General features: G+C 36.0%; 1 protein-coding gene across 7 annotated transcripts in view; it reads right to left on the bottom strand.

The window, feature by feature from the left end:
* Positions 1 to 25,264, bottom strand: part of gab1 (GRB2-associated binding protein 1) — a 75,407-nt gene that overhangs the window by 24,109 nt on the left and 26,034 nt on the right. For 2 of the 7 annotated variants that reach the window (XM_042716491.1, XM_042716493.1), the window contains exons 1-2: positions 23,507 to 23,956; positions 267 to 564 (exon numbers count right to left, since the gene is read on the bottom strand). In XM_042716491.1, coding sequence (XP_042572425.1) covers positions 267 to 564; positions 23,507 to 23,593 — 385 coding nt within the window. In that variant the 5' untranslated portion in view covers positions 23,594 to 23,956. Of the gene's footprint in view, positions 1 to 266; positions 565 to 4,326; positions 4,642 to 14,546; positions 14,918 to 23,506; positions 23,957 to 23,984; positions 24,475 to 25,264 lie in introns of those variants that run through there. The other 5 variants (XM_042716492.1, XM_042716494.1, XM_042716498.1 and 2 more) reach the window with 4 other exon arrangements.

The raw sequence follows: 25,264 nt of genomic DNA, 5'->3' as shown, positions 1-25,264 counted from the left end.
AAACCTCTATTTCTCCTGCTCTAAGGGCATCCTGCTGGCAGAGAACGTATTTGCATACATATATGCCGCCACAAATAGAGTGTAAGTCTGTGGGAAACACTGCACTGTTTTGAATATATTTATTATTCCATTACTTGGAAATGAAATGGGATTTCTTTTCCCATCAAATACTTCCCTCAAAAGTACTGTAGAATTGTTTTAATGAAACTGTCTGAAATCATAATCGTTCAATTCCTAGGTGTGTATTTGCATATGACACAATTTACCTTCTGTATCGGTGGGGTTGAAGCCACAGATATCACAGATGCAGCGCACCCACTTGTTCATCTCCTCTTCAGTGTCTGCCACCAGGTAAAAGATCCGGTCGATGGTCTTGATGTCGAAGATGAAGCTGTGCTCCAGGTCCTTCTTGTTGAATGTGAGACCGGCGTCCACCTGCTCGCACAGGTTCAGATCGATCACGCGGATGGGCTTCTTGGCATGGTCATTCTTGTAATACTCCAGAATATCTGGGTCTCCTGTCATCCTTCCACTGCGCAGAACAAACCATCGCTTCTTCCATGCCTGAAAGGAAAGAGATGAACTATTTGATTCATGTACTACAACACATTTAAAGAGTCACATGACTAATGAAGAAGCCACTTATTAAATGATTCTCCTGACCAATTTTGCTAATATGTACCACTGAGACAAGTCAGTTCCATTGACGGCCATCTTGACAACGTTTCGGATAAAATTGTCTGCTCAAATCAAATATAAAATGCTATATTAACTTCCAAGACTTACATTTTTACAGCAGCAATACTGACCATTGCAATTTCTCCCACTCTTTTTTTTTTTTTTTTTTTTTTTTTTTTATACAAGTGGTCCTCTATCTCCACATGTAGTAAACAAATCTATTGGATGGAGTTTAGACTGAACTTACAACATGTTCACAGCCTACGAAAAGTTCATCAGACTGGCCGCTCTGGAATATTCATGTTGTTATGTAATATTATTACATGAGAACCGTACCAAATTAACACTGACTAACTGTAGGAAAAGCATTATGAGATGTTTCAGCCCTACAAAAGTCATTGCAGGTGTTTTTGTGACATCTGATCCTATTGATCCAGCCACATGCTGGACATTGTGGGCTCACTCTGGCAAAACTCCACTCAAAATTCTGTTTGGAGATACTGGCTAAACCCTCTGCAGACTGACTTTAATTTAACACCACCCAAAAGCCTGCGAAGCACTCACGCTAAAAGAGGTAACTGACAATTACAGCTTGATTATGCATGCTTTCTCCCATTTAAAAGAGAGGGAAATGGAAATGCTGGTTTTGTATAAAAAGCAGAGTTCAAAATGTCATGGATTGTGACAAAGTGAAGTGGGCAGCAGTTCAACTCTATGAATCTATCAAATGGGTGGATGTAAACCAGGGTGGTGATAAAATAAAAGAGGGCAACATGTGAAAATGAAAAGCATCATAAGAATGAAATAATAAATTCATCAGATGGAGGGAAAAAACATCCATTTACAAAAAGATGGAAATAAACTGGATAAATAATGCTGTATGACATAATGGTCGACCAGAAAGTTATTATTAATATTTATTATGGTCACACTTTATTTTAAGGACCAATTATCACTATTAACTAACTATTAACTATGACTTTTGCCAAAATAAACTCTAATTTGTTGCTTATTAATAGTTAGTAAGGCAGTTGTTTAGTTTGGGTATGGGGTGGTATTAAGGGACCCAAAATAAGGTCATGCAGAATAAGGCATTAATATGTGCATTTTAAGTACTTCTAAACAGCCAATATGCTAGTAATATGAAAATAATTAACTAGTTAATAGTGAGAACTGGTCTCAGATAATAATAATATAATACTCTTGAATTAAGCATTTTTGATCAATTTCAATCAAGTACTTTCAGTCAAATAATACGTCTGCGTCATCAGTTTTCTGAGCTTTTTTTCAGTATTATTCATGAGAATGAACTCTTATGATCCAATCACTGCTCTGTATTATGCATGAGGTTGTCTTACAGCGGAGAATTCAAATTTCATGAAAAAGCTTTCACGCTGTCAGTTCATCTCTAAACATGACCGTAACAATATTTAATATGACAACACGTGGAGCATGCATGTTTTTGCGCAGAACGCCGCAATGGGTTTAATAACACTCGTTGTTTTCTCCCCTCTTCCCACCCTCTAAACTTCCACTTTTTGATAGTTTTACACTCCATTTCTGGAGTCTTTTTCAGATCCAAGGTGTGAAAGACCAGTGCTGGAACCGAGGGGTGCTGAAACTTCAACAGACCACTCTGTCTTAAACAAGATTAGGAAATTAACCCTAAGGAAAAGAGCACAGGCTTCTGTCATTAAACCGCCAGACTGCCAGGAATCTCAATCTGTGTTGTTGTTTATTTTTTACCATCAGGTTTGGAGGGGATTAACAATGCCATACTTTACCCCCTCTCACCCCCTCTCAGCTGTTTTTCCATCCACAGGGTTCTCTTTGTTAGAGAGCCAAGCTCTGGCCCTCTGGATATCACCCCACCGCACGGCAACACAAGAGGCAACAGCCCCGCCATGTCAAACCAAACACACACACAACATGACACTCAACAACTGATCAGCATGATAGACCTAATTGTGTGATGTGACCTAAATTTCCCAGTGAATACCATCCGAGCATCATGTCACCCATGTTAAGTTTGGAAAGCTCAACAGTCTCAGGCTGAACATTTCACTCTGCTAACATTCTAATTGCAATATAGACTCAAAATTAAATGATAAAGGTAAAACACGTCAGATGGAGTGTGACAGGACAAGTCCTAAAATTAACAGCATTAGCTTTGTTCCTCTACGATGGTTTAACCAACACAGAGGCCTCTTAGATTCTAGCCGCCGCTTCAAAACAAAGCATTCGAAGCTCATATTACACAGATAGTGTGTGCATGTGTATGTTTACTGGCAGGAGAGAGCCCCGGCTAACCTGTCACATGGATCAGCTTACGTGGGTACAACGACACAGACGGAACAAAAGATCATCCAGAGAACTGCTTCAGTCAACCGTGAACATTCACGTCAAACAAGAAGAATGCTGAAGTTTAAATCAACAGAATGGGAAGGAAAAATTTAATAAACTAATACATTACAATTTAAGGGTCAATGATGCTATTTTTTCATCCAAAATCAATTTATTAAAAAATTATACATTAAACCATAAAACATTCAAGTCATAGATAAAATGGTTTAAATACACCTTTCATTGAGAACATTTTTATGTCTCTGAAGTTAATATAGATTTAGATATTTAAAAAATCTGTGGTGTCAAGAACTGTCCTAATATCATAATAAAGAAAAACTCATTAAATGGATGACATTCTTGAGAAGAAAGCCTTGAGTTGTTTGGCATATTGTTACAGTTATTATTGTTAAGGTATATATATATATATATATATATATATATATATATATATATATATATATATATATATATATATATATATATATATACATATATATATATATAAAAAAAACATCATACACATTTAAAAAGCCTTTGTCTGCCAAATCAAGCAACATGATGTGACCAACCAAATCATGTGGTGCAAACATGAGAGAAACATGCAGGAAAAAAATGAAAACTTATACCAGAGAGGACCCCTGTAGACTCTCAAGACTGAATTTAAGAGACATTAAGTCTCTTAAAAATTGACCTTCTTATAGCATAGCAAAGTTACCTTAGGTCCTAAAATGTCTAAAGTGGTACAATCTCTAAAAATTGAATTATTACATTGAAAATTTCAATAAAAGTTTTTTTTTTTTTTTTTTTAATAATGATTAAGATGTCTACACTCAAAAGTATTTAAAGTGTATGGGAAATCTTGACCGAATTACCTCATATGACATTTTTAGAGTCATTCGATTAAAAAAATATTGAAACTATAAAATTCATTACATTTGAAACCTATATGAATACAAAGATCTATTTATTAATTCTGTATCTGACCTTTAAACAAGTAAACTGTACTTCTGATTTTGGCAGCTGCAATGGAGAAATCTAAAGGGGATCGAAATGTCAGACTTGTTTCATTTAGGAGAAGCAATGTCTTCATTTTGGAGGAAAGTGGCCGAGTTGAGTGAGCCGTAAACATCACTCTCTCATTTGTGCACTAACTCTCTCACACTTACTTATACACCAGGCTGGTATCTAACGGACACACTCGCCTTTGTCAGTAAAGTAAGATGTCCTCATTTCAGACAAAAACACTCCCACATGACACCAATCCAGCCATCCTGCTCTGGTTTTGTAATACATCAGTCCTACCTCGAGTCCCGGCTCCTGAATCCAGCGCAGGCACAGACAGTGTAGTGTTTAGCCACCTGTGGTAAGTGCCAGTTCCATTTTGTCTAATGCCAGTAAGACTGTAAGATCACATAAAGCCAAAGACTCTCAGATGAAGAATAATCTGAGGAGAAGAGATGCTCTATTTCCCAAACAACACGGCCACAGCTGGTCACCTTTAAAACCTAAAAGCATCCAAACTGACCCTTTTGCAAAAGTCCCTTACACTTCTGCAGAGTTTCAAGATCAAGTCCACATCTCGAAAAGTCCTTCAGCTCCAGAAGTTGTACGTAAAATGAACGTGTTTGTGCATAAGGAGGGAGAGGGAGTGGGGACAGGGTGGGACGAAATTGAAGAGGCCCTTCCAAGTGTGGCAGCAGCTGTCTGCCTCACGCAGACACTCACACACACATACACAAGTGTAATGCGTACAGAGGCATAGGGCACAGTGTCACTGTCTTGACTTAACAGAGATGCCATTGAGGGACAAACTATAGGGGAATGCCATCCGAACTGAATCACTGACTGGTCAGTCTCTCTGCGGATAATAGACGTAATCAGTCGCAGCAACGGAAAAGGGATAGAAAGAAATAATGTTTCAAAAAAATGCCAAGCAATGTGAGACCACAAGCTGTTGCTGTCGTAGCGAAACGCCACGACTCGCATAGACAGCCAATGCATCAGCATTCATTTCTCTCATGCCTGAAATTCCAGGCGCATTACCCTGCACCATATTTTAGATGAGGTGCAATCACATTGGGCTTTCTAAAACATGTGGACATGTAAATTGTTCACTTCACCGTATCATCTTCTACCGTTTTCATCACCATTGTGTCTCTTTGGAATACATGGTTTCGAATGATAAGAAGATAAATACATCACTGAGAAATAACATCTGAAAGAGGCACAAAGACTTGGAAGTGAGAGAACTTCAAATAGAGGAAGACTGTTAAAATAGAGGAAGGATGTTACACTGCTGATAAATGTGTAGTTCATAAAACAAGTTACTTACAAGAAGTAAGTTAATAAAGATATAGTACAATCACAACCCAGGCTTACTGGAAATATGTTTGTGTGATGGCATTTCAGCAAAATAATATTACGTTTCTTGCAAGTTTTGCAAGATTTATACATTGAAATGCTAAAAGCATGCAAACCTTTACCCGAAACAGATCTGGCAATGTTTCATTATGTTGGTTTCTGTATGCATCGCAATAGTTCGGCAATGAAATGTCCGGTGAGTGGCACTAAAAGGTTAATGCTCTATTGCACTTGAAAATAACGCATCATGTACACTAAACCCAACCGACAATGTTAACAACAGCAAACGTGAGATTAAAACGCATTTGATGAAGCAATCTTGTCATTCATAGCTTGCTTCTACAAGTCTTCAAGCTCTTTTATTGTGACTAGTGTTGTACAGAATGCATAGCAGAGTGATCTGCATTGCAAATACAATGCTTACCAGGTAAGCTACTAAGCAACTTTACTATTTCATGCATGTGGTTATGTGATTATGTGACGCAAACTTCAAAATGCATAACTTTACAAAAGGTAAAAACAGGCCATTAAGTACTACTGTGCAAGGAACCAGCAAGGAAAACGTTTTTATTAAAAGATAATCTACCCCCATAATAATAATTAGTTTGAAAAGAAATAAAATTTGCTTTTCTGACACCAGTGTACATTTCAGCTGGAGACTGCAGTCAATTGTATGTAAAAATGCAAAAATGTAGGTAGAGGCACATCTTTTGAATGAGCCTATGTTGTTTAAACAATCAGCTTCTCGTGCATTTTAAAAGTTTGAACACAATTTGAGATTTGTGATATTATTCTTGGTTTGAGCATTGGTAGAAAATTTGTTCAACCATAATTTTGAGACAATACTGCGGTCTAATTTTCAGCACATATCACACACCAGTAAGATGAGATGGTTCAGTATCTGTGAACACTAGAAGAGAGTACAAATTAGATCAGTGGTCTCTAAGGAGACCAGAGCTGGAGAGTGTGTGAGAACTGACAGTTGGATCATTTGTAAGTGTGAGATCGTTCCGAGACGGAATAACCGTGACATGATCGCATCTGACTGCCAAAGCCACTCCATCTTGACTGTACAGTGAAGGGCACCGCATACCATGCACGTGCTAGACCTATAATGTGCACTTTACTGGAGAGCTGTTTGATGGGTGCGTTTATAGGCAATGTGAAAGTTACATGCTGAGAAATATCAATTCTGCTAAAGCAGACATCAGATCATCTTTGCCTGCATGCCACCCAATACTAACAAAAACTAGAAATATCTCAGAAAAGAAAAGTGGACACTGTCCTCTAAGTATGTGTAAATCAGGGCAAAATGTATATTGTTTTTTAATTAGTATTACATTTCTACTAAATTATTATTATTATAGATTATTTTGGTAACACTTTAGTAAAGGGACCAATTCTCACTATAAACTAGTTGCTTATTGACATGTCTTAACATATTGATAGCAAATTAGAAGTTTACTGAGGCAGAAGTCGTAGTTAATGGTTTGTTAACAGCGAGAATTGGACCTTAAAAGTTGATTTACAGAAAAAAAAAATAGGTTAAACCAATGGTTGACACTTGTATTTTAATTCTTTATTTTTAATGATAGTTTACATATATGGTCTTATATACTGTTGTTTTTGGTCATGGGTCTATCTGATGCTCAGTATCAGTTTGTGGAGATTTCTTCTTCATCTTCTCAATAAATTAATTATTTAATTGATTGTGTTTTCCTTTATTTTTGACTTGGCAGTTTACTTTGTTTTACCTCATCTTCAAAACAGACTAGCATGTAGCCCTACCCTGCAGTGACCTGAGATTAAAGGGGTCATATGACACAAACTCATGTTGTCCTTTGTCTTTGGAGTGTTACAAGCTGTTCATGCATATATAAGTTCCATAAAGTTGCAAAGACTAAAGTCTCAAACCCAAAGAGATTGACTCATCCACGCCTTCCTCAAACGCCTCATTAAAACACACCCCCACAAATCTATGTCACTGTGTGGGAAGATTTGCATAACACCATCCAAATGTTCACGCAAAGAAAGTAAGCGTAACTTTTATTCTCGTTGTAGTATTGCTGCTGCTGCCGCCATGTCGTGGAGACGCTGTGTGTTTCCAAATATGGTAAGGGGCGTAACGTTTCCATTACACGCTTGAGGTACTAGGCCAATCACAATGCACTGGATAGCTGGCCAATCAGATCACACAACACTTTTCAGAACGATAATGAGCTATGTAAAAAGTTTTGTGTTTCAGAAAGGCAGGGCAGAGAGGAGAAACAATAATGTGCGATATGTGGAAAATTATGGCAAACACATTGCATTACACCAAATACACCAAATAATGTTCTTTTTAGCAACGTCACATGACCCCTTTAATTTTTTTTTTCATTGGTCACTACTTAATAGTACTGAATCTAACTTGCTTCTTTCTACCACAACCCTATGTAACATGAGGAAACAGCCCTGTGTGTTTGGGTTGAAAGGCTAGTAACCGACGGGATGGCGGCTAAGTGCATAATAATAGAACTGGCTTGTCTAGACCTGAACACATGAAGACACATTTGTGGGCACCTCCCCCTCGCCATCTACTTGCTCTCTGCATGACATCATTCTCTCATGTCTCATGCCCATCCATCTCTTCACACTACAGCCCTGTCTTTAGGTCATCACATGCACAGTAAACAGGGCTGTCAGTGCCAACTAAGCCACATGCAAAGATGATTCATTTAAATGGATTTGGATTGGCAGAACAAAGTTGATTTTGCACTCATTAAACAGACCAATGAGATCTAACAAGACCTCCAGCAGATACAATGATGTATATATGCAGTTAATGGTGCGGTCAGTGTGTCAGAGTTTGTCAAATCCGGACAGATTTTGTAGATAAGAGGAAGAGAGGGGTATCAAGTTTGGTCACAGAAATAACAAGCTATGAGAGCATGTATGCATATGTTGCATATGTTAAGTATGCATATGTTGCAGCTGAAGTGCTCCAGCGTAAAGAGGGGTGTGTCGGGATGCCTTTCTGCTGAGAACACGCTGTCAGCTACATGTCAGGGCAAAGCCCAGGTTGGGTCACACCTGCCACTTGTTTGTTGATCATCCAACTCATGCTCTCTCACTTTCTTTATTTCCAGTGACAGCATGAAACTGCAAAGCAGCCTGGATACCTAACTCTGTAATGACGCTGTATAATGCCATAGTAACGCTTCAGCGGTATCTTAGAAAGGAAACTTCAGTTAGAGTGTTTCCCATTTCCCTATAAGTAAAAATAACAGCCTGACAGACTTCATTGTCAGGTAGTATCCAGTTCACAATAGGCCTGCAAGTTTTTATACACCTTTTTAACACCATTTTTTTGTAACACTTAATTTTAAGGTGTCCTTGTAACACAGGTTACATGTACTCACTATTATAATAACAATAAATTATGCATAATTACATACAAGTAACCCTAATCATAACTCAAAACGTACAGAAAGTACATGTACAGTTAATATTACAGTAAGTAGTTAATTAATATCACTCAGTACTTAAATGTATAACTGCACTATAACAATAACATCTTAAAATAAAGTGTAACCCCATTTTTATACATTTTTCTTTCTAAAAAATTACAAGAAATTATTTTATGCCGATTTGTGCAACATATTTAAACATAAAAAGTATATGCATATAAATAAACACACACACACACACACATACATACATACATACATACATACATACATACATACATACATACATACATACCATACATACATACATACATACATACATACATACATACATACATACATATATACATATATATGTATATATGTATGTATATATATATATATACATACACATATGCATACATACATACATACATACATACATACATACATATATATATAATTTTTTTTTTTTTTTTACATATATATAAAAATGTATCATGGTTTCCGCAAAACTATTAAACCATTTTCTAAGACATAATAAGCAGACTCGTGAGTGACAAATCAACATATTAGAATGATTTCTAAAGGATCTGGCATTTCTGAAAATATAGATTTTCCATCACAGTTTCAAATAACATTTTAAAATAGAATAAAAAATAACAGTTAAATAAAATAATAATAATGCTTCTCAAAATTAGTGTTTCAAATAAATGAATCTCTGTTGAACATCTGGTGAGACTTATTTCTAAATCATAAACTAGAGATGCACCGATTGCAATTTTCTTGGCCGATTCCAATTTCTTGTAAGTGTGATCTGGCGATACCGATTTTTGACTATTCCGAGAACTATAATTGACAGCATATACAAGCAAAAATTTACTTTTCTTCAAAGCAAAAATTTATTTTTATACTAAAAGAAATTATTAAACATTACAATTTCCCAAGTTACAGGATCTTCTCTCACTTAAACAACTCTCAAAAAATAAAAGTGCTCTGTGACTGGAAAGAAGTAGAAATAACAATTAACTGGAAATGAGTTGCTTTATAAAATAAAACAACTTTAAAAATCGACCTTTTTCTCTTTTTTACTTGTCTTACAAAAGTCAAAAGATCCTATGAATGAACAAAACAATACAATACTTTTGTACAATACATTTTCAAATAATTATAGTGCATTAAGTGTGTAATAAATGTTGCCAGCATATGTATAGTCAAAATGCTACTTGAGCATTAATGGCAAGTGGTTCCCCCGTGGTTTATTTTAGCCTTACAAGTTTCACAAATAGCAAACTTAGTGTCTTCTTCACTCACAGTAAAAAACTTCCACGCCAATGACATGTTTGCATTAGGGCTGAGTTTTGACACAAATTTCATGATTCAATTCAATTCTCATTCACAAGCTTTCAATTCAATTAGATTACCAATTCGATTCGATTCAGTATTGATTATTTTGGATATATATCAGGTACAGTACTTGCCAAATTTTCTCAAGGAAAAAAAATTTCTCAACTAATGCTGTAAAATATACATGAGAGTCATTTGGCACTACATTACTAACATATTGAAGGTTAAAATTGACTGATTTATAAGCTATAGCATACAACAATATAAAAACTTAAATGGTGAATGTCATAAAAATAATTATGGATTTATTCAAACATAAATTAAACATAAGAACAGTAAAAATTATAATGAATGTGTTATATGGTGGATATATTTAGCAAAATACCCCTCTCTACAGTTTATTTTTCTATCTGACTAATAATTTATGGTCACTGAATATGTTTGTTTCTAAGGTAAATGTGACATTATGTGACATTGTTTACAAGCTGTTATACTGATGTCTATATTGACGGCAGGGAGCACGAGCCAATCACTGATCAGGACCGATCATGCAGAAAATCAGCCGATTCTGATCCCTGGCTGATCAATCGGTGCATCTCTATTCATAAACAATAATAATAACAAAAATTGTATACATTTTCAACCAATTCTAACTGATGTTTTCATGGCACATGAACAGCACATGATCAATACATTTACGCCATAGTCACAATGCAGAACTGCATGAAAAGGGAACGTGACAACTTAAGTCCCACAACCTCTCGCACACTTTCTCACTACCGTATCCTTATTGTTGAGCTCTGCTTAAGACATTTACACAATACTTTGTTCTACATAAACTTTTAGTTCCAATGCTGGGGTGTACGTTAACCAGTTGACTTTTAAAATTTCATCATAGGAGCTCACTTTAATAGAAAGTGTCAGATTTGTTTTTATTGCAATGTTTCTATTGCAATGCTGTGATACAAAATATTTATCTACACTGTTAGAAACTCTTATGAAAAGCCAGAAGCAACATGAGAAAAAATCATTAACACCACAGGCTGGTATTAAAGTGGTTTACACAAAAACAATGTCTTTGACATCTAACATTCGCCTTTCAAAATGAGTCTTTCTTGCTTTGTGATCTCAGATGCATCATACTGGAATAAGATCAGTGCAAACAAACTTTGTGCTTGATAGCCCTTTGTTGGCCTCAGCAATAATGGTTTCCCTAATGTCTTTCTAAAACTGACCACATGACTCCCACTTACAAGCACTTAAAAGCAAAAAAACAAGTTGAAAAGCAAAGTTTGTCAACACATACTTTCCAATGTTAACTTGACACACTCCGAATGGATGCAGGTCATGTTGGTTTCTAAAGTATTGGTGAGTGGTTTTAAGATAGACAGAAGCTTTCTTAGTCAGAAAAGCCTACAGTACTGTATATAGATTAAGCTGTAATAGATTAAAAATATCAAAAAATAAAACTAATAAAAGTACTTCATACAGCAACTGGCTAGCACTTCTCTTGGATATAAGGACTGAAAGCCCATACTCGTAAGTGTTGCACTGGTTTTGGTTTATTTCTCCTTCAAAAACTAAAAAGACAAGAAAAGAGAACTGAGAGCAGCAGCAGATTTGACTTCTCATTTCTCCCATTTTCCACATACTGTTTCAAATCAGTGTCAACATGTTTTGGGTCCACAACCAGCCCTACAACACTACGAAATGCAATGCTTAATTCAAAATATGGGTAAAACACCTGCAGAAAATCAATATGAAAAATTCCTTCTTATTCACACAGTAGATCCAGATGATCCAAGCCATATTCTCTATAAGGAGTATGAGCTGATGGCCTCAGGTAGGAGATATAGGGTATCAAATTGTAAGTTAAATAAGTCAAATTCTCATTAATTCCATTATCAACTACATTATTGTATAAGAAATTATCTGTGAAATGTATTTAGTACGTAGTGAATTTGGTTTTGTTTTTTTTATGTTATTTATTCATTTTTTAATTTTGTAAAGTTGACCTGCTCTACTCGTAGTACATTTCTCCTTATGCAGACAATAAAGGATGGATGATGATGAAATGAGGCCATATTTTTACTGAATTTACTTAATGATAGTGTTAGGAATAGTTCACTCAAAAATGAATTGTGAAACCTGACAGACTTCTGTCCTTCCACTTAATGTACATTACAGCACAACTTTGAAACTTCAAAACAAACAAACAAATAATAGTAATAATAATAATTTAAGAGTTGAAGCACAAATCTGACTTTTTTTGTGTGTGTGAATTATGTCTTTAATGTCAGTCTGTTCATTACACTTTCTGGATTCCAAGGAAGAAAGTCATAGTTTTTTTGTAAAGTCCTCAGTATAGCTGATTAAAGATAAAAGAAAAAGAAAAAAAAAAAAGAACTGAATTACTGGTGAGAAACTGCAATGTGCTGCATAACTTTTTTTTTAAGGTGCATATGAACCATGCCAGTCAAGCACTAGATAGTATCAAATGTAAACAGTTGCCCACTACCCCGAAACACAAAATATTCTAAAATACTGTAGTTACTGACCAAAAAGCCAGTAAACTGAACATCATCTTGTTGTTTTGAAATAGTTTTTTTTTATTTATTTTTTTTTTATTCCTGATGTTTAAGGTTGCACAACAGTTCTAGGGTCTCTACAAAGCATTGTAAATATCAGACCAAACCCCATTCCACATCACAACCATGCAAATCACTCTGAAGTCCCCTAGGCTGTAGACGAACAATGCAGTTCTTGAAGGCGTTTCACTCTGGAGCGTCAAGAGTTTTTGGCCACCCTGGCCTTGCTAACACGGCGCATGAAGAGAGGAAGACTAGAAGGAGGAGAATCTACAAAGGCTTTCTGTGTTGTTCCAATAGCTCTGGAAAATCAGCCTTTGTTATATCTGAGAAAAAAAAAAAAAGATCTCTGGGATACAGCTGTGGCTATTTTAACGTCCGCACTTGTGTCACACTAATGCGCTATTAGTGACGGGCACTGATGTTCAGACCTCATCACATTGGTACATCGTCATCACTGTCGTCATCTATGGCATGGAGGAGGAGACCTTTGATATATTATCCTTATCTTGCACCCTTGTGATGACTTCAAAAGCCAGTGTTCTGAAAGGCACCGCTGGCCTTGCAGAATGAATAGCTGAGCAGACTCTTTTTATTAAAGACCTACACAGTATCGATGAAGCAGAGAGAATAGTTCCCAAGGTCTTTCTAGCTGCATTCCAACTGATAAAATCTCCTGGTCTATAAAGTTTAATTTTATTCTGCATGTTTTTAGTTTAAGGCTTAACAGCTAAAATGGTTCAGTCAAAAAACAAATCTACAACCAATAGGAACTCACTCCAATTCTTACCCAATAATCAAAGAGCATCCTGGTCAGTCTAAACATTCCTTATTTCGAATGCCAAGAGGTGAATCTAGACTCTACACAGGCCCAAGTCAGGATGCAGGATATTTCAGATAATAACTCAATATCTGGAAAACTGGACTGCATAAAACTAATCTGCACTGGAAGCAGATGTGGAGATGCAATGTACATTCAATTGTTAAATTTTTCATGTTTTTGAAAGAATTATCTTATTAAGGCTGTATTTATTTGATCAAAAACACAGTAAAATGTAATATTGCGAAACATTATAAAACATACAGCCTAAACTAAAAATTTGTTTTTAAATTTTTCATGTTTTTGAAAGAAGTGTCTTAATAAGGCTGTATTTATTTGATCAAAAACACAGTAAAATGCAACATTGCGAAACATTATAAAACATAGCCTAAAGAACCATTTCTAATGAAATATATTTTTCAGTGTAATTTGTTTCTGTGATGGCCTGTAAAGCTGCAGTCTTCAGTATCACGTGACCTTTCAGAAATCATCTTAAATTCTGATCATAGTCATAGTTAGTGGTTTGTTAATAGCGAGAACTGGACCTTAAAATAACAAATCCTATTTGGTTTTTCAGGTATCCCTCCTCTTTTACAACCCACAAATCAACATATAGATTCTAATACTTTCACAGTAGTACCAATCCAATGGTCTGAGCACTTTTCAACTCAATTATAACAAAAATAAAGTGTGTTGTATTCTGATCCCTGACCACAGTTTAGTACAATGCACCAATGCTGTGACTTGACTCTCTGACTAGAGGCCAACCTAAGGGTGCACTGCTTTAAGAAAACACCCCGAACCAATACGTCCTCAATTCAGCAAGGCTTTTAGAAAAATAAGCAGCCAAAAGCAATACAGCATGGTGTGAAATGATCCTTCACTCCAAAATATTCATAAAGATCGGCACCATAATTCCTTAACAAGCATTCATGTGTCAAATCAGACTTTAAAGCGATCAACAGTCAGTGAGCTTACCTTTCAAATACAGTTTCAATCAGCAGTCAGGGCACAGCCGAGAGGGATGTGTCTGTTATTTGTAGAACGAGCGAGTCTTTATCAAGAATATCAGTCTTTTTTACAAGGAACTCTGGAGAGACCTCTCCCACCTCTGACTTCCTGTTATATGGGTAATCAGGTCCTCCCAGTACGCCTTAAAAACCATGACCACTAAATCAGAGGGGCTGGGGTTGACTGAAGGCAGAAGCAGAGAAAGGGTGTGCACACAAATAAACACAAACATACGCACTCATGCTGACAGAACACTTCAGAAAGAATAAGAAAGCAAAATATTTTTGAACTTTTTGGGAGGTTTCCTCAAGTCAAAAAACTTTGAAACTGACTTCATTTACTCACCCTTATGCTGATCGAAAATTGACTTTTCTGTCGAACTTAAAAAATGAATTTTTAAAGAATCCCATGGCCATTCTTTTCCTTACAATGAAAATAAATGGGGACTGGGACGGTCAAGCTCTAAAATGATAAAAGGCACTATAAAATGATCATAAAATTAGTCTTTGACATTATTATTAATTCCTACACATCTTTTGAAGCTGTATAATTGCTTTGTGAGCCAAATTCACTGAAAATTTCTCCACCACTGTAGTTCTTAAAGCAAACATTGCACTATTAGAAATTAGATGTGGAACTACAATATAGTATAAGACATGCAAAAACCACTCAAGTTTGGCATTAAATGCTGACAACATGCCATTTATATAATCAATAAAAGTTGAATATCAGGCCAAAATTTATTGCAATTTTTAAAGATCTGTGATATATTACTCATATGGAAAAACATTATTTCTTTATATGAAAAAGTCCCAGAATTTGCTTCAGAAATGAATCTTTTGTGTTTCTCAGAAAGGTTATACAGATTTGGAATAACATGAACATGAGTCAACAATGACAGAATTTCATTTTGGGGTGAAGCAATTCTTGGGTGAAGGTAATCTTCTCTGCAAAAATATTTGGCATGTGTTATCAAGAAATTAAATGCCTAGGCTTCACAAACCACAACAATTTTAAATATGTGCATCAACTGAATTTCTGGGGGTGGGGGGGATGCTTTATTCCAGTAATATATTTCAAAGCAAAGATTTTTGGCAGAGCATTCTGAAGCACTCAAGCTCTGCCTCCTGAGCAGCTCACCAGCCCATTACAATCTAATGCTTTCCAGGCCTGTGTAATCTAATAAAATGCGAGAGTGACCCCCGAATGAAGCTATCACACAGTGATTCTCTTAGTTGAACATTAAGACAAGACAATTTAAGGGAACAGTTTTTGTGAGATTTATAAAGCACCTGCCATATTATGAGGTCACCTGCTACATAGCTTTTCAGGGATAAAGCCATACAGATTAGACATGTCTCATCTACTTTTAGAAATCACTACATTCATCTTACAATTTTTGGATTCACTGGTCACCTAAAAAAAAAAAAAAAAAAAAGCCGAAAGTGCTTCTCTTCGCTTTTTTCCTGTAGATTACCAATATTATCATAATAAGTACACAGCACTATATATTCATTGCAGCTTGCTTGACCATATTTTTAAAACCAAGTACTAGGAGACTTAGATGTTAGAGATAGTTCAGGCTCAGCCAATAAGACTGCACTCACATAATAAGAAATGGTTGCCTGCATACTGCTTCAGTCATGTGCAAAGTCACAAACTTTCACTTTCCATGCGTTTCTTTAGCCTGGTGATGTTTCATGTGAATATTATCATCTTTGTCACCACTTTCACCACCTGCAGCTACAACTTTCACCTGAACTACAGTGAAACCAGTGCTTGAATGGCCAAAATCAACCTCAACTGTAAAAACAACCTTGGCAGAGTGAAGTCTGCTAGTGATATGCAAGATCCACACTTGGACCCTAAACAACATATCATGGATACCTTATTTGTTGCCTAATCATTTATATATATTGTGTTAAATTGCTTTATTACAAATGTGTGAATTTATATTGAATTACACATAATTATATTACTGCAGCAAAATTGCAGGAAAAATTACCAAATTAAACTTTTCCCTTGTCTGTTTGGTTCCCTTGTCTGTTTGTGCTAACTGGTTAAAAAAAGCTCTTAACTGGCTGCATTTTTCTCATTTTGACAGAGAAAAATGCACCTGCACTGTGTTTAGGAAACTGATGAAAAGTGCAGGTCACACTTTATTTTAAGGTCAAACTTTATTTTAAGGTCAAATTCTCATCATTAAACCACTAACTACAAGTTTTGCCTCAATAAACTCCTAATTTGCTGCTTATTAATAGTTGCTTAATAAGCAATAGTTAATAGTAGCTGTTAAGTTTAGGTACTGAGTAGGATTAGGGATGTAGAATATGGTCGAGCATAATATGTGCTTTATCAGTACTAATAAACAGCCAATATGTTAATAATAGGCATGCTAATAAGCAACTAGTTAATAGTGAGAATTGGTCATTATACTAAAGTGTTACCAAAATGTATCCAAATAAACTGAAAAAAAAAAAAATCTAATAATTTTGTAGTATTTTCTTTACAAAAACACTGCATCTTCACTAAATGCTAGTACTAGTGGTATTTTTCTTGCAGATACTGTACATGCACAGTAGCATGCATTTTCTTTACTCAAATCCAGGCAATATGCACATGTACACATTGTTAATGTTGCTGGGCAGCTGAGAATCAGTTCACATGTGAATAGCTGAAGGAATGTTTACGTGAATAATGAGTCAGAAAGTCTTTTATGCCTTTTTTTCACCTACTGTTTCTGAGGAAAGATTCCCATACGGTCAAGTGAAGATAGGGTTTGGTTTCCATCAACACCTAACACAGTTTGGCACCTTGTGTTTACATTTTTCCTATAGAACATCAGAGAAAATATGTTTTGCACAAACCAAAGGGAAGTGAGCTATAACCTAATGACATTTGGACTGCCTTATTCTGGAATCCACATTCAGTATGTGCGGTCTGGAAGACATGAGAGTAAAGTCCAGTGGAACAGAGGTTAAAAAAAAAAAAACTCTGCTTTCTCCGTTCTTGGATAGATTTCCTCAGTCTCCCTTGTCTTCATGCTCTATGACCTGGAATCCAAAAGCAGAAAGCTAAAAAGAACTGTGGGAGTTCTGGGAGGAAATCTGAAATCCCTCTCTCTGTCAGGACATTACATGAGAAAAAGAGAAACAGAGAAAGTGAAAAAGATAGTCAGTATATAAGAAGGGATAGGCCGGTTGTCCCGACCTTGATTCAAATAACCTTGGGAATGATTCAGGCAGCTGTGCGGTCCTGCCCTCACAGAACACCCATTCTCAATCTTTTTTTTTTTTTTTAAATGAAGCCAAGCCCTTAGTAAGGTCATCCAGAGAGCTAGCATGCTAGTCCTCAACTAACAAACACTTTAAATTGAAGCCCATCACAACAACCATAAAATTACAAGCTAAATCCAGTCCAGAAAGAACAAAAGGTAAAACTTAATTTAAGTCAGCGCCAATAGCTTCCTGGTTAGAGTGTCAACATACAGAGCAACTGCGCACATGGCAACCCAAGTTTGATTCCTGTCTCAAGGTCCTTTGCTGCTCCCGCTCCCCTCTCTCCCGCCAGTGCTTTCCTGTCATCTCTCTACTGTCCTATCTATAAAAATGCATAAAAAAAAACTTAAATTGAAATTGTACAATAACTGCAGCTACTGAATATACACTTGCAGCTGGGTATCAAGAAAAAATTTGTTGTATTTTAGTTATTTTTAGGGCTGTCCTCAACTAAAGATTTTTCCGGTCGACTAGTAGTCGTTCATTTGAAGCATTAGTTGACTAATCGCACGTTTATTAATAAGCCATTTAAATCATTATAATGAGGGTTTAATTGCCTACATAGCCTGATAAGCGCTCAAGTAGGCTACACGCATAAAGCTTGCCACAGCGCACAGGCAGAAGTAATGATTATGAATGTGTCAGTGAAAAACAGTAAGGAAACTGCATTTAAATTTTAATAATTTGATAAACTAGTGCTCTCTTTGTTTTTTAACTTCAGAGATGAAGTCAGCGACACATACTCGTCATCTCTGCAGTATGTGCCTGTATGCATGTTTTATACGGATTACATAATCTGAAAATTTGTTTTCTATTTGAATCATTTCATTTGAAAGTAGACATTTCACTCTCTATAGATATATATTTTATGTCTGTAAGGTAAAGATATACATGGTGTTTCGCACTCAAGTTCACAGGCGGAGACGGCAGAAAGCTTATCCTGTTTGCTTTCATTATTTTACAAAAGCGCGGTATTATGAGTGCACACAAATAAACGTAGAGTCTTTACATTTTTGAAAGATGTATTACTTTTATCTGTATGACCAGAGTGCAAGAGAAGTGAGAAGTGCAAGTGAGTCCATGAGAAGTGCAAGTGAGCGAACCGGTGCCTCCACCTGTCCAGCTTCAACTCTCCGCATAGACACTTAAACAGTGCACATTTCTCTAGTTAACATTAGATTGAGCGGCCATGTAAAGTTGATAATACTTACATATTTCAAATGATAAGCCATATTTGAGGTCGATGAATGATAGGTGAGCATTTGGATGTCCTGCCCGATGCACTGTATTACCAAAGACTAACTGATAACGATCTGTTAGTCACGGACTGCGTGACATCGCCCATGGAATCTTTTTGTTTTTTCCTGCGACTAAGGGACTAATAAAATTTTGGTCAACCATGCTTCTTTTGGTTGACTAACGATTAGTCAACTATTAGGGGGCAGCCCTAGTTATTTTGCACTTCTCTCAGAAATACTTTCTCTATTATATTTATAAATCAGTGGTTCTCAATAAGGGTCAAAATAAGCCTCACAAAATGTTCAACAGGTCCGTAGGATAACTTTAAACTATTTAAAGCAATTAGGAATGCCACAATTATCAACATAATATTGAATCATTCGGTACAACATCCACGGTTCAATACATGTTTTTTTTTTTTTTTATGGTATTGCGTTTATTCTGAGATGAGGAAGCACTGCTTATATAAGCTTTTGAAAAAATTGTCCATATTACATACATACACATCTACAGCTCCAATTAGTTGACACTGAAAACAATAGCTGGTTACAGGAAAGGGGGGAAAACAATAAAAAAAGATTTTATCATTCAAATTATCTTCAGTTTAATGTTACATTTAAAATTTAAATGTAAAACATTTTAAATAAGTTTAAATAATATAACATTTTCTAATTATTTAAAACATTTTAAATAAGTTAAAATAAAATGTTATAATTATACATTATTTTTAAAAGTGTATCTGGGTGTAAACTACATTTTTAACTCAGACCTTGCATGTGTTTTCTTTGTGTTTGTTGCGGTGATCTTAAAAATGACCACACGAAAGAAAAGAAAGGTGTGGGAATATTAGAAGAATCAGAAGGAAATGGAAAAGTTTTGTGTAAACTGTGTAATGTCCAATTGGCTTACAATAACTCAACTGGAGCGATGCGTAATCATATTCAATACAGACATTAGCTTAGAGGCCAGCCAAAGCCAGCAAATGTCATTCACATCATTCTCTACAACCCGCCGCCACTGCACACCCATCTGCACTGTCTATTCCTCTAAACCAGTGGTTTTCAAACCGGTCCTGCGAGCACCCCCAGCACTGCACATTTTTTTGTGTCTCCCATACCTATCACACCTGATTCAACCAATCAGCTCATTAGTAAAGACTGCAAGACCTGAAATGTGTGTTAGATATAGGGAGACATACAAAATGTGAGGTGCTAGAGGTGCTTGAAGGACCGGTTTGAAAACCACTGCTCTAAACGAAGACCCACTTCGGTGGTGGTGAGGGATGTGCAGGCGCTCTCCTAAACGACTGTTGTTATCTCTGTGTGCCTGCTACTTCAGTTCCTGCTGCGTTTTTTCAAGTGCAGGAATAATTGTTAATCCTGTCTTTCACCAGACCACACTGACATGCTAATTTCACTGAACAAAAATGCATGGTCTGAGAAAGTAAAATGTGCATTGTTTTGTTTCTAGATAATATAGTCTACACAAAGAACATTTTTAAAAGCTGTTTTAATGCCGTTCCTTGATAAACTTTTAAAAATCCTGCATGGGTTGCTCATGACTGGAGAGGAGGGATTATAATCCTGTCCTCGCACCGGTGCACATCATCAGAAAAGATGTTGTTGCAAGAGACTTTTGACAGCCGGTTGACATGTTTTGCTTCATTAACAGCATTGTAACAATACTAAGCAGGTTGAAAATCAACAAACTTTAACAAACTACGATGCAACTAAATAACGTCTATCAAAACATTTCTAGGGTTGGTTTTCTATGAACACCATAATTTAAAACAAGGCAGTTGTCAATCCCAAACACTGACTGTGAACGCAGCCTTAAACAACTCCAGCAATTAGAAGCAGAATATATTGCATTACAGAAAACATTCCATGCAGCTGGACCAGCTGAATAAATAACCTGCACTAGGTTTAAACATAACACCATTAAACAGTCAAAATAACAAACTCGATGCACAAACCACAAACTACAGTTAACACAAGCACTCATGTTTTTGGAAGACAATGGTTAGGGCTTTCATAACCAGTGCATATGGTTGCTCAAAATGACACACATCAAAAGCTATGATGATACATGACTCAATAATAAAACTATGCATTAACATTTCTCTCACCTGAATCCTGGTATGGTGTCTTCTCTGGGAAATTCTGATATTGTGAAACTTCACCTACTGCACGCAAGATGAAAACACTGTGCTAGAGAGTCCCGAAACTCTCACATGGTCCTAACTCCAGGTGTGTGCAAAATCAGCATCACATTTAATGCAAATGATTGCAGTTTAACTAGAAGACCCACCATCCACTCTCCTTAAAAATCATCCTGGCTATGGCTGTCCTTGGATGTTGTGCTAAATTGCTGAGTCGGATGTCCGTCTCTTAGTCCGCACTGCTCCCTTTCCAAATGACCGCCAAAGTGACACATACGCAGGACAAGAACGGCAGCATGTTTTCAAGCCGAGGTCATTCCATATCAATCATTAGAGCAGAGAAATAAAGAGAGAGAGAGCGAGAGAGAGATCAATAGCCTTTAACAGTAATCCCAGGGGAATGGCCTGGTTTCATTTCCTGTCTACAGTTGGTTTAGTTTCTTTATCTCTCCTTCTGCAGAAGAAATGTGATCTAAGAGCCAGTCCAGATGCAGCGGCTGGACCTCTAAAAGCTGCACTGAGATGGGATTCAAACATTAACCAAGGAGGATGAAATAGAGTGTGGAACAGGGCAAAAGCATAAGCAGGAGAAGGAGAGAGGGGTTTAATCATTTACAGTTTACCATCACGCTTGGCTGTGGGACAACAGATGAGCAACCGGTCTCAACTGGGCAAAAACACAAAGATACAAAGTGGAAGTTTCCACTTCGCTGGCAATTTTCATCTTCCTGGTCATCTGTTCCCAACACTCACTTTGAGAAAAAGACATCCTGTTTTTCCTCCATTGTCATTCGTTCGCTACATGGTTGGTCACAACTAAGTTTAGACTGGTTTATGTTGGTGGGGGAAGGGGGGCTTCCTTAAAGTCTCCAAATGCAGGAGGGTATCCTTAGCTTTTTACACATTAGTTGCAACAACAATATTGATTAACATGCAGTTGCAAATGGAACACTGAGCTGTTTAAGTAACAGTCTATTTCTAAATAAGTCAGAACTAGCAATGAGCAAAACTTTTGTGAGCTGACATATATTGCATGTTATTATATACAATATATGTTATTATATTGTGCGAGGTGACATGCAATATGATTTTTCACTATATATGGTACAAATGTCAAATATATTTGCACTGTTTCCAAGTAGACACTAAAATAATACTAAAATGTTACATTTGCTGTTCTTCTAATAATTTGTTTCTGTTTCTTGATTTTTTTCTTGAAGAAAAACTATGAAACATGCTATGCTTGACTGTTAAAGGAATAATAAAATTACCCTATGATTTACTCATATTCAAGCCATGCTAGGTGTATAAGACTTTCTTCTTTCAGACAAATACAATCCAATCTCTTGGCTCTTCCAAGCTGTATAATGGCAGTGAATAGTGGCCGAGATTTTGACGAAAAATAAAGTTCATAAATCCATCATAAAAAGTGCTTCACACGGCTCATGGGGGTTAATTAAGGTATTCTGAAGTGAATCAATGCATTTGTGCAAGAAAAATATCTCTCACGAACGTGTGTACGACAGTTAGTGGAAGCTAGAGATTACTGTTTATAAAGTTTTAAATATGGATATTTTACACAAACGCACTGATTCCAGTCATAAGGCTTTTATTAACCACACGGAGCTGTGCGCAACACTTTTTATGATAGTTTTATGCACTTTTATTTGACTTCATAATCTTAAACCCCATTCATTGCCACTATAAAGCTTGGAAGAGCCAAGACATGCTTTAATGTAACTCCAATTGTATTCGTCTGAAAGAAGAAAGTCATATACACCTAGGATGGCTTCGGACGGTGAGTAAATCATGGGGTAATTTTAAATTTTGGATGAACTTTCCCTTTAAGAGAGTGTGTTCAAATATATATTTAAGCTGTGACAATTATATTTGATACAATTTATTATTATTTTTTTTTTGCTGGTATCAGTACTAACCTCTGGGTATCGTTACAATCTCTAATTTTGAGAAAAACTGCAAAGAACGTTTTAATCAGTTTCTGTTTTATTATCCATTTCTAATAATAAATAATAATCATTATTAATACATTAATTAAATTATTAAACGTATTAATTATAATTACTATAATTCATATTTTAGAAAACTTCACAGAACAGTCAAAGTTTGGTTGTTCACATTAAGTAGGCCCACTAAGAATTAAGTAGAAACCACTAAATCACACCAATGACTATTAAGCATTTATTAGTCACTTTTGAAACTAGGCTAATCAAAACAATGTAGTCACCAACCTGATTCACAAGAGGTGATGCAGGACTGGAAGGAGCGACATGGTGTTTTTGATTTGTATCTTTCCCTGCAGAGCTGCAGTCCAGCATTAATGTGATTTGGCCATGGCCATATCGGCTAATGGTAAAAGAGGTTCTCTCTCTCCATTAACCGGGCTTTAATATGGCTGCTCTCAGGAAGCCCACGAGTTACATAAGAGACATTTCAAAAACAATTCCAACCTCTTCCGATCTCTTCCACTCCTGGTCACGAGACTGCAAAGCCAGTAAACACATCAGTGAGCACACTAATGCACACACAAAACCGCAAGCGCTCATAAATGGACTGCAGAACAAGAGAGAGTCCTCTTCGAGCAACACCAGAGGAAAAACTCAATATAAAGCTACGGCTCTTCCAAAACAGGATACCGTCTGGCAGACTGAACTGGAAAGAGTCGGAAGCATAAAGCAGCATCATTCCAACAGCTTGTCTTGTATTTACCTGTTGAGGTTGATTGTTGCTAGTCCCGAGTGTTCGGCAAATTGATCTTGCCTCTGTGGTGTTGCTGTTCTGAGTATATGAAAGTTCTGTCTCACTTTTACTCCACAGTTAGTCTGCAACTCCCTACTCCAATAACCCCTGACCTACAGGAAGTAGACACAATAGACTGAAAATAACGATAGTCCACCTCCTCCCCCTTTCTCCCTCTCTCTACTTTTTCCTACACTCCACCTTCCCTTAGATGACAACAACAGCCTTTTCTACACGGTGAAAAAGAAAGGCTGCAGCCACCACAGTGATACCTGTCAAAAACTCAGCGTTTTGCTCTGTATCTCCGCCAGGATTGCACAAGAGCTCACTGGGTCTTTCCCATACACGTCAAAACAGAGCCAAAACAATACACCTATTAGAAAGAACATTCTGCTTTGATGCAAATTCTCTGCACATAAAGTTCACTATTCCTCTTTGAAAGTTGTAATTGGGTGTAATTAATATGCTATAATGAGGTATTATATTTTACAGTTGTAACAGTGTAATACATTTAAGTACTGGTTAATATTAATTAATAACATACTTACTATAGGGTTTGGTTTAGGGTTATTTTATGTAATTATGCATTATTTACTGTTATTACTATAGTAAGTACATTTAATGTGTAACGAGGACACTGTGAAATAAAAATAATTATGTCAACAAAATAATATTTTAACTGTCTTTAAGAAATTGAATAAATTGTGACAAATAAATAATATACTATAAACTACTATTCAAATGGCTGGGGTCAGTAAGTTTTTTTATTTATATTTTGAAAAATATATACTTTTATTAAGCAAGGACTTACTAAATTGAAAAATGATATTAAAACAACTGATAATGTTACAAAAGATTTATATTTCAAATAAATGCTGTTCTTTTGAACTTTCTATTAATCTAAGTACCCTTTGATTAAAAAAAATCACATCACAAAAATATTAAGCAGCAAATTTAATGGTAGTAAGAAATGTTTCTTGAGCAGCAAATTAGCATTATTAGAATAATTTCTGAAGGATCATGTGACACTGAAGACTGGAGTAATGATTGGGATTCAGATGAGCATATATAATATTTATGTAAAACACAAAGTTAATGTTTTACTGTATTATTTCTCTGTTTTATTACTGTATTTTTGATTAATTAAATGCAGCCTTGATAAGCATAAGATACTTTAACTTTAACTGCAAGGTAGTGCATGCTGCTTTTTTTCGGCCACATAATATGAAAATCTGAATACTTGTTAATAG

This window comes from Cyprinus carpio, chromosome B1 (genome assembly GCF_018340385.1).
Source record: "Cyprinus carpio isolate SPL01 chromosome B1, ASM1834038v1, whole genome shotgun sequence".
In the NCBI taxonomy this organism is placed as follows: Eukaryota; Metazoa; Chordata; class Actinopteri; order Cypriniformes; family Cyprinidae; genus Cyprinus; species Cyprinus carpio.
The sequence above is the reverse complement of the archived record's forward strand: the minus strand, read 5'-3'. Positions and strand labels throughout refer to the sequence as shown.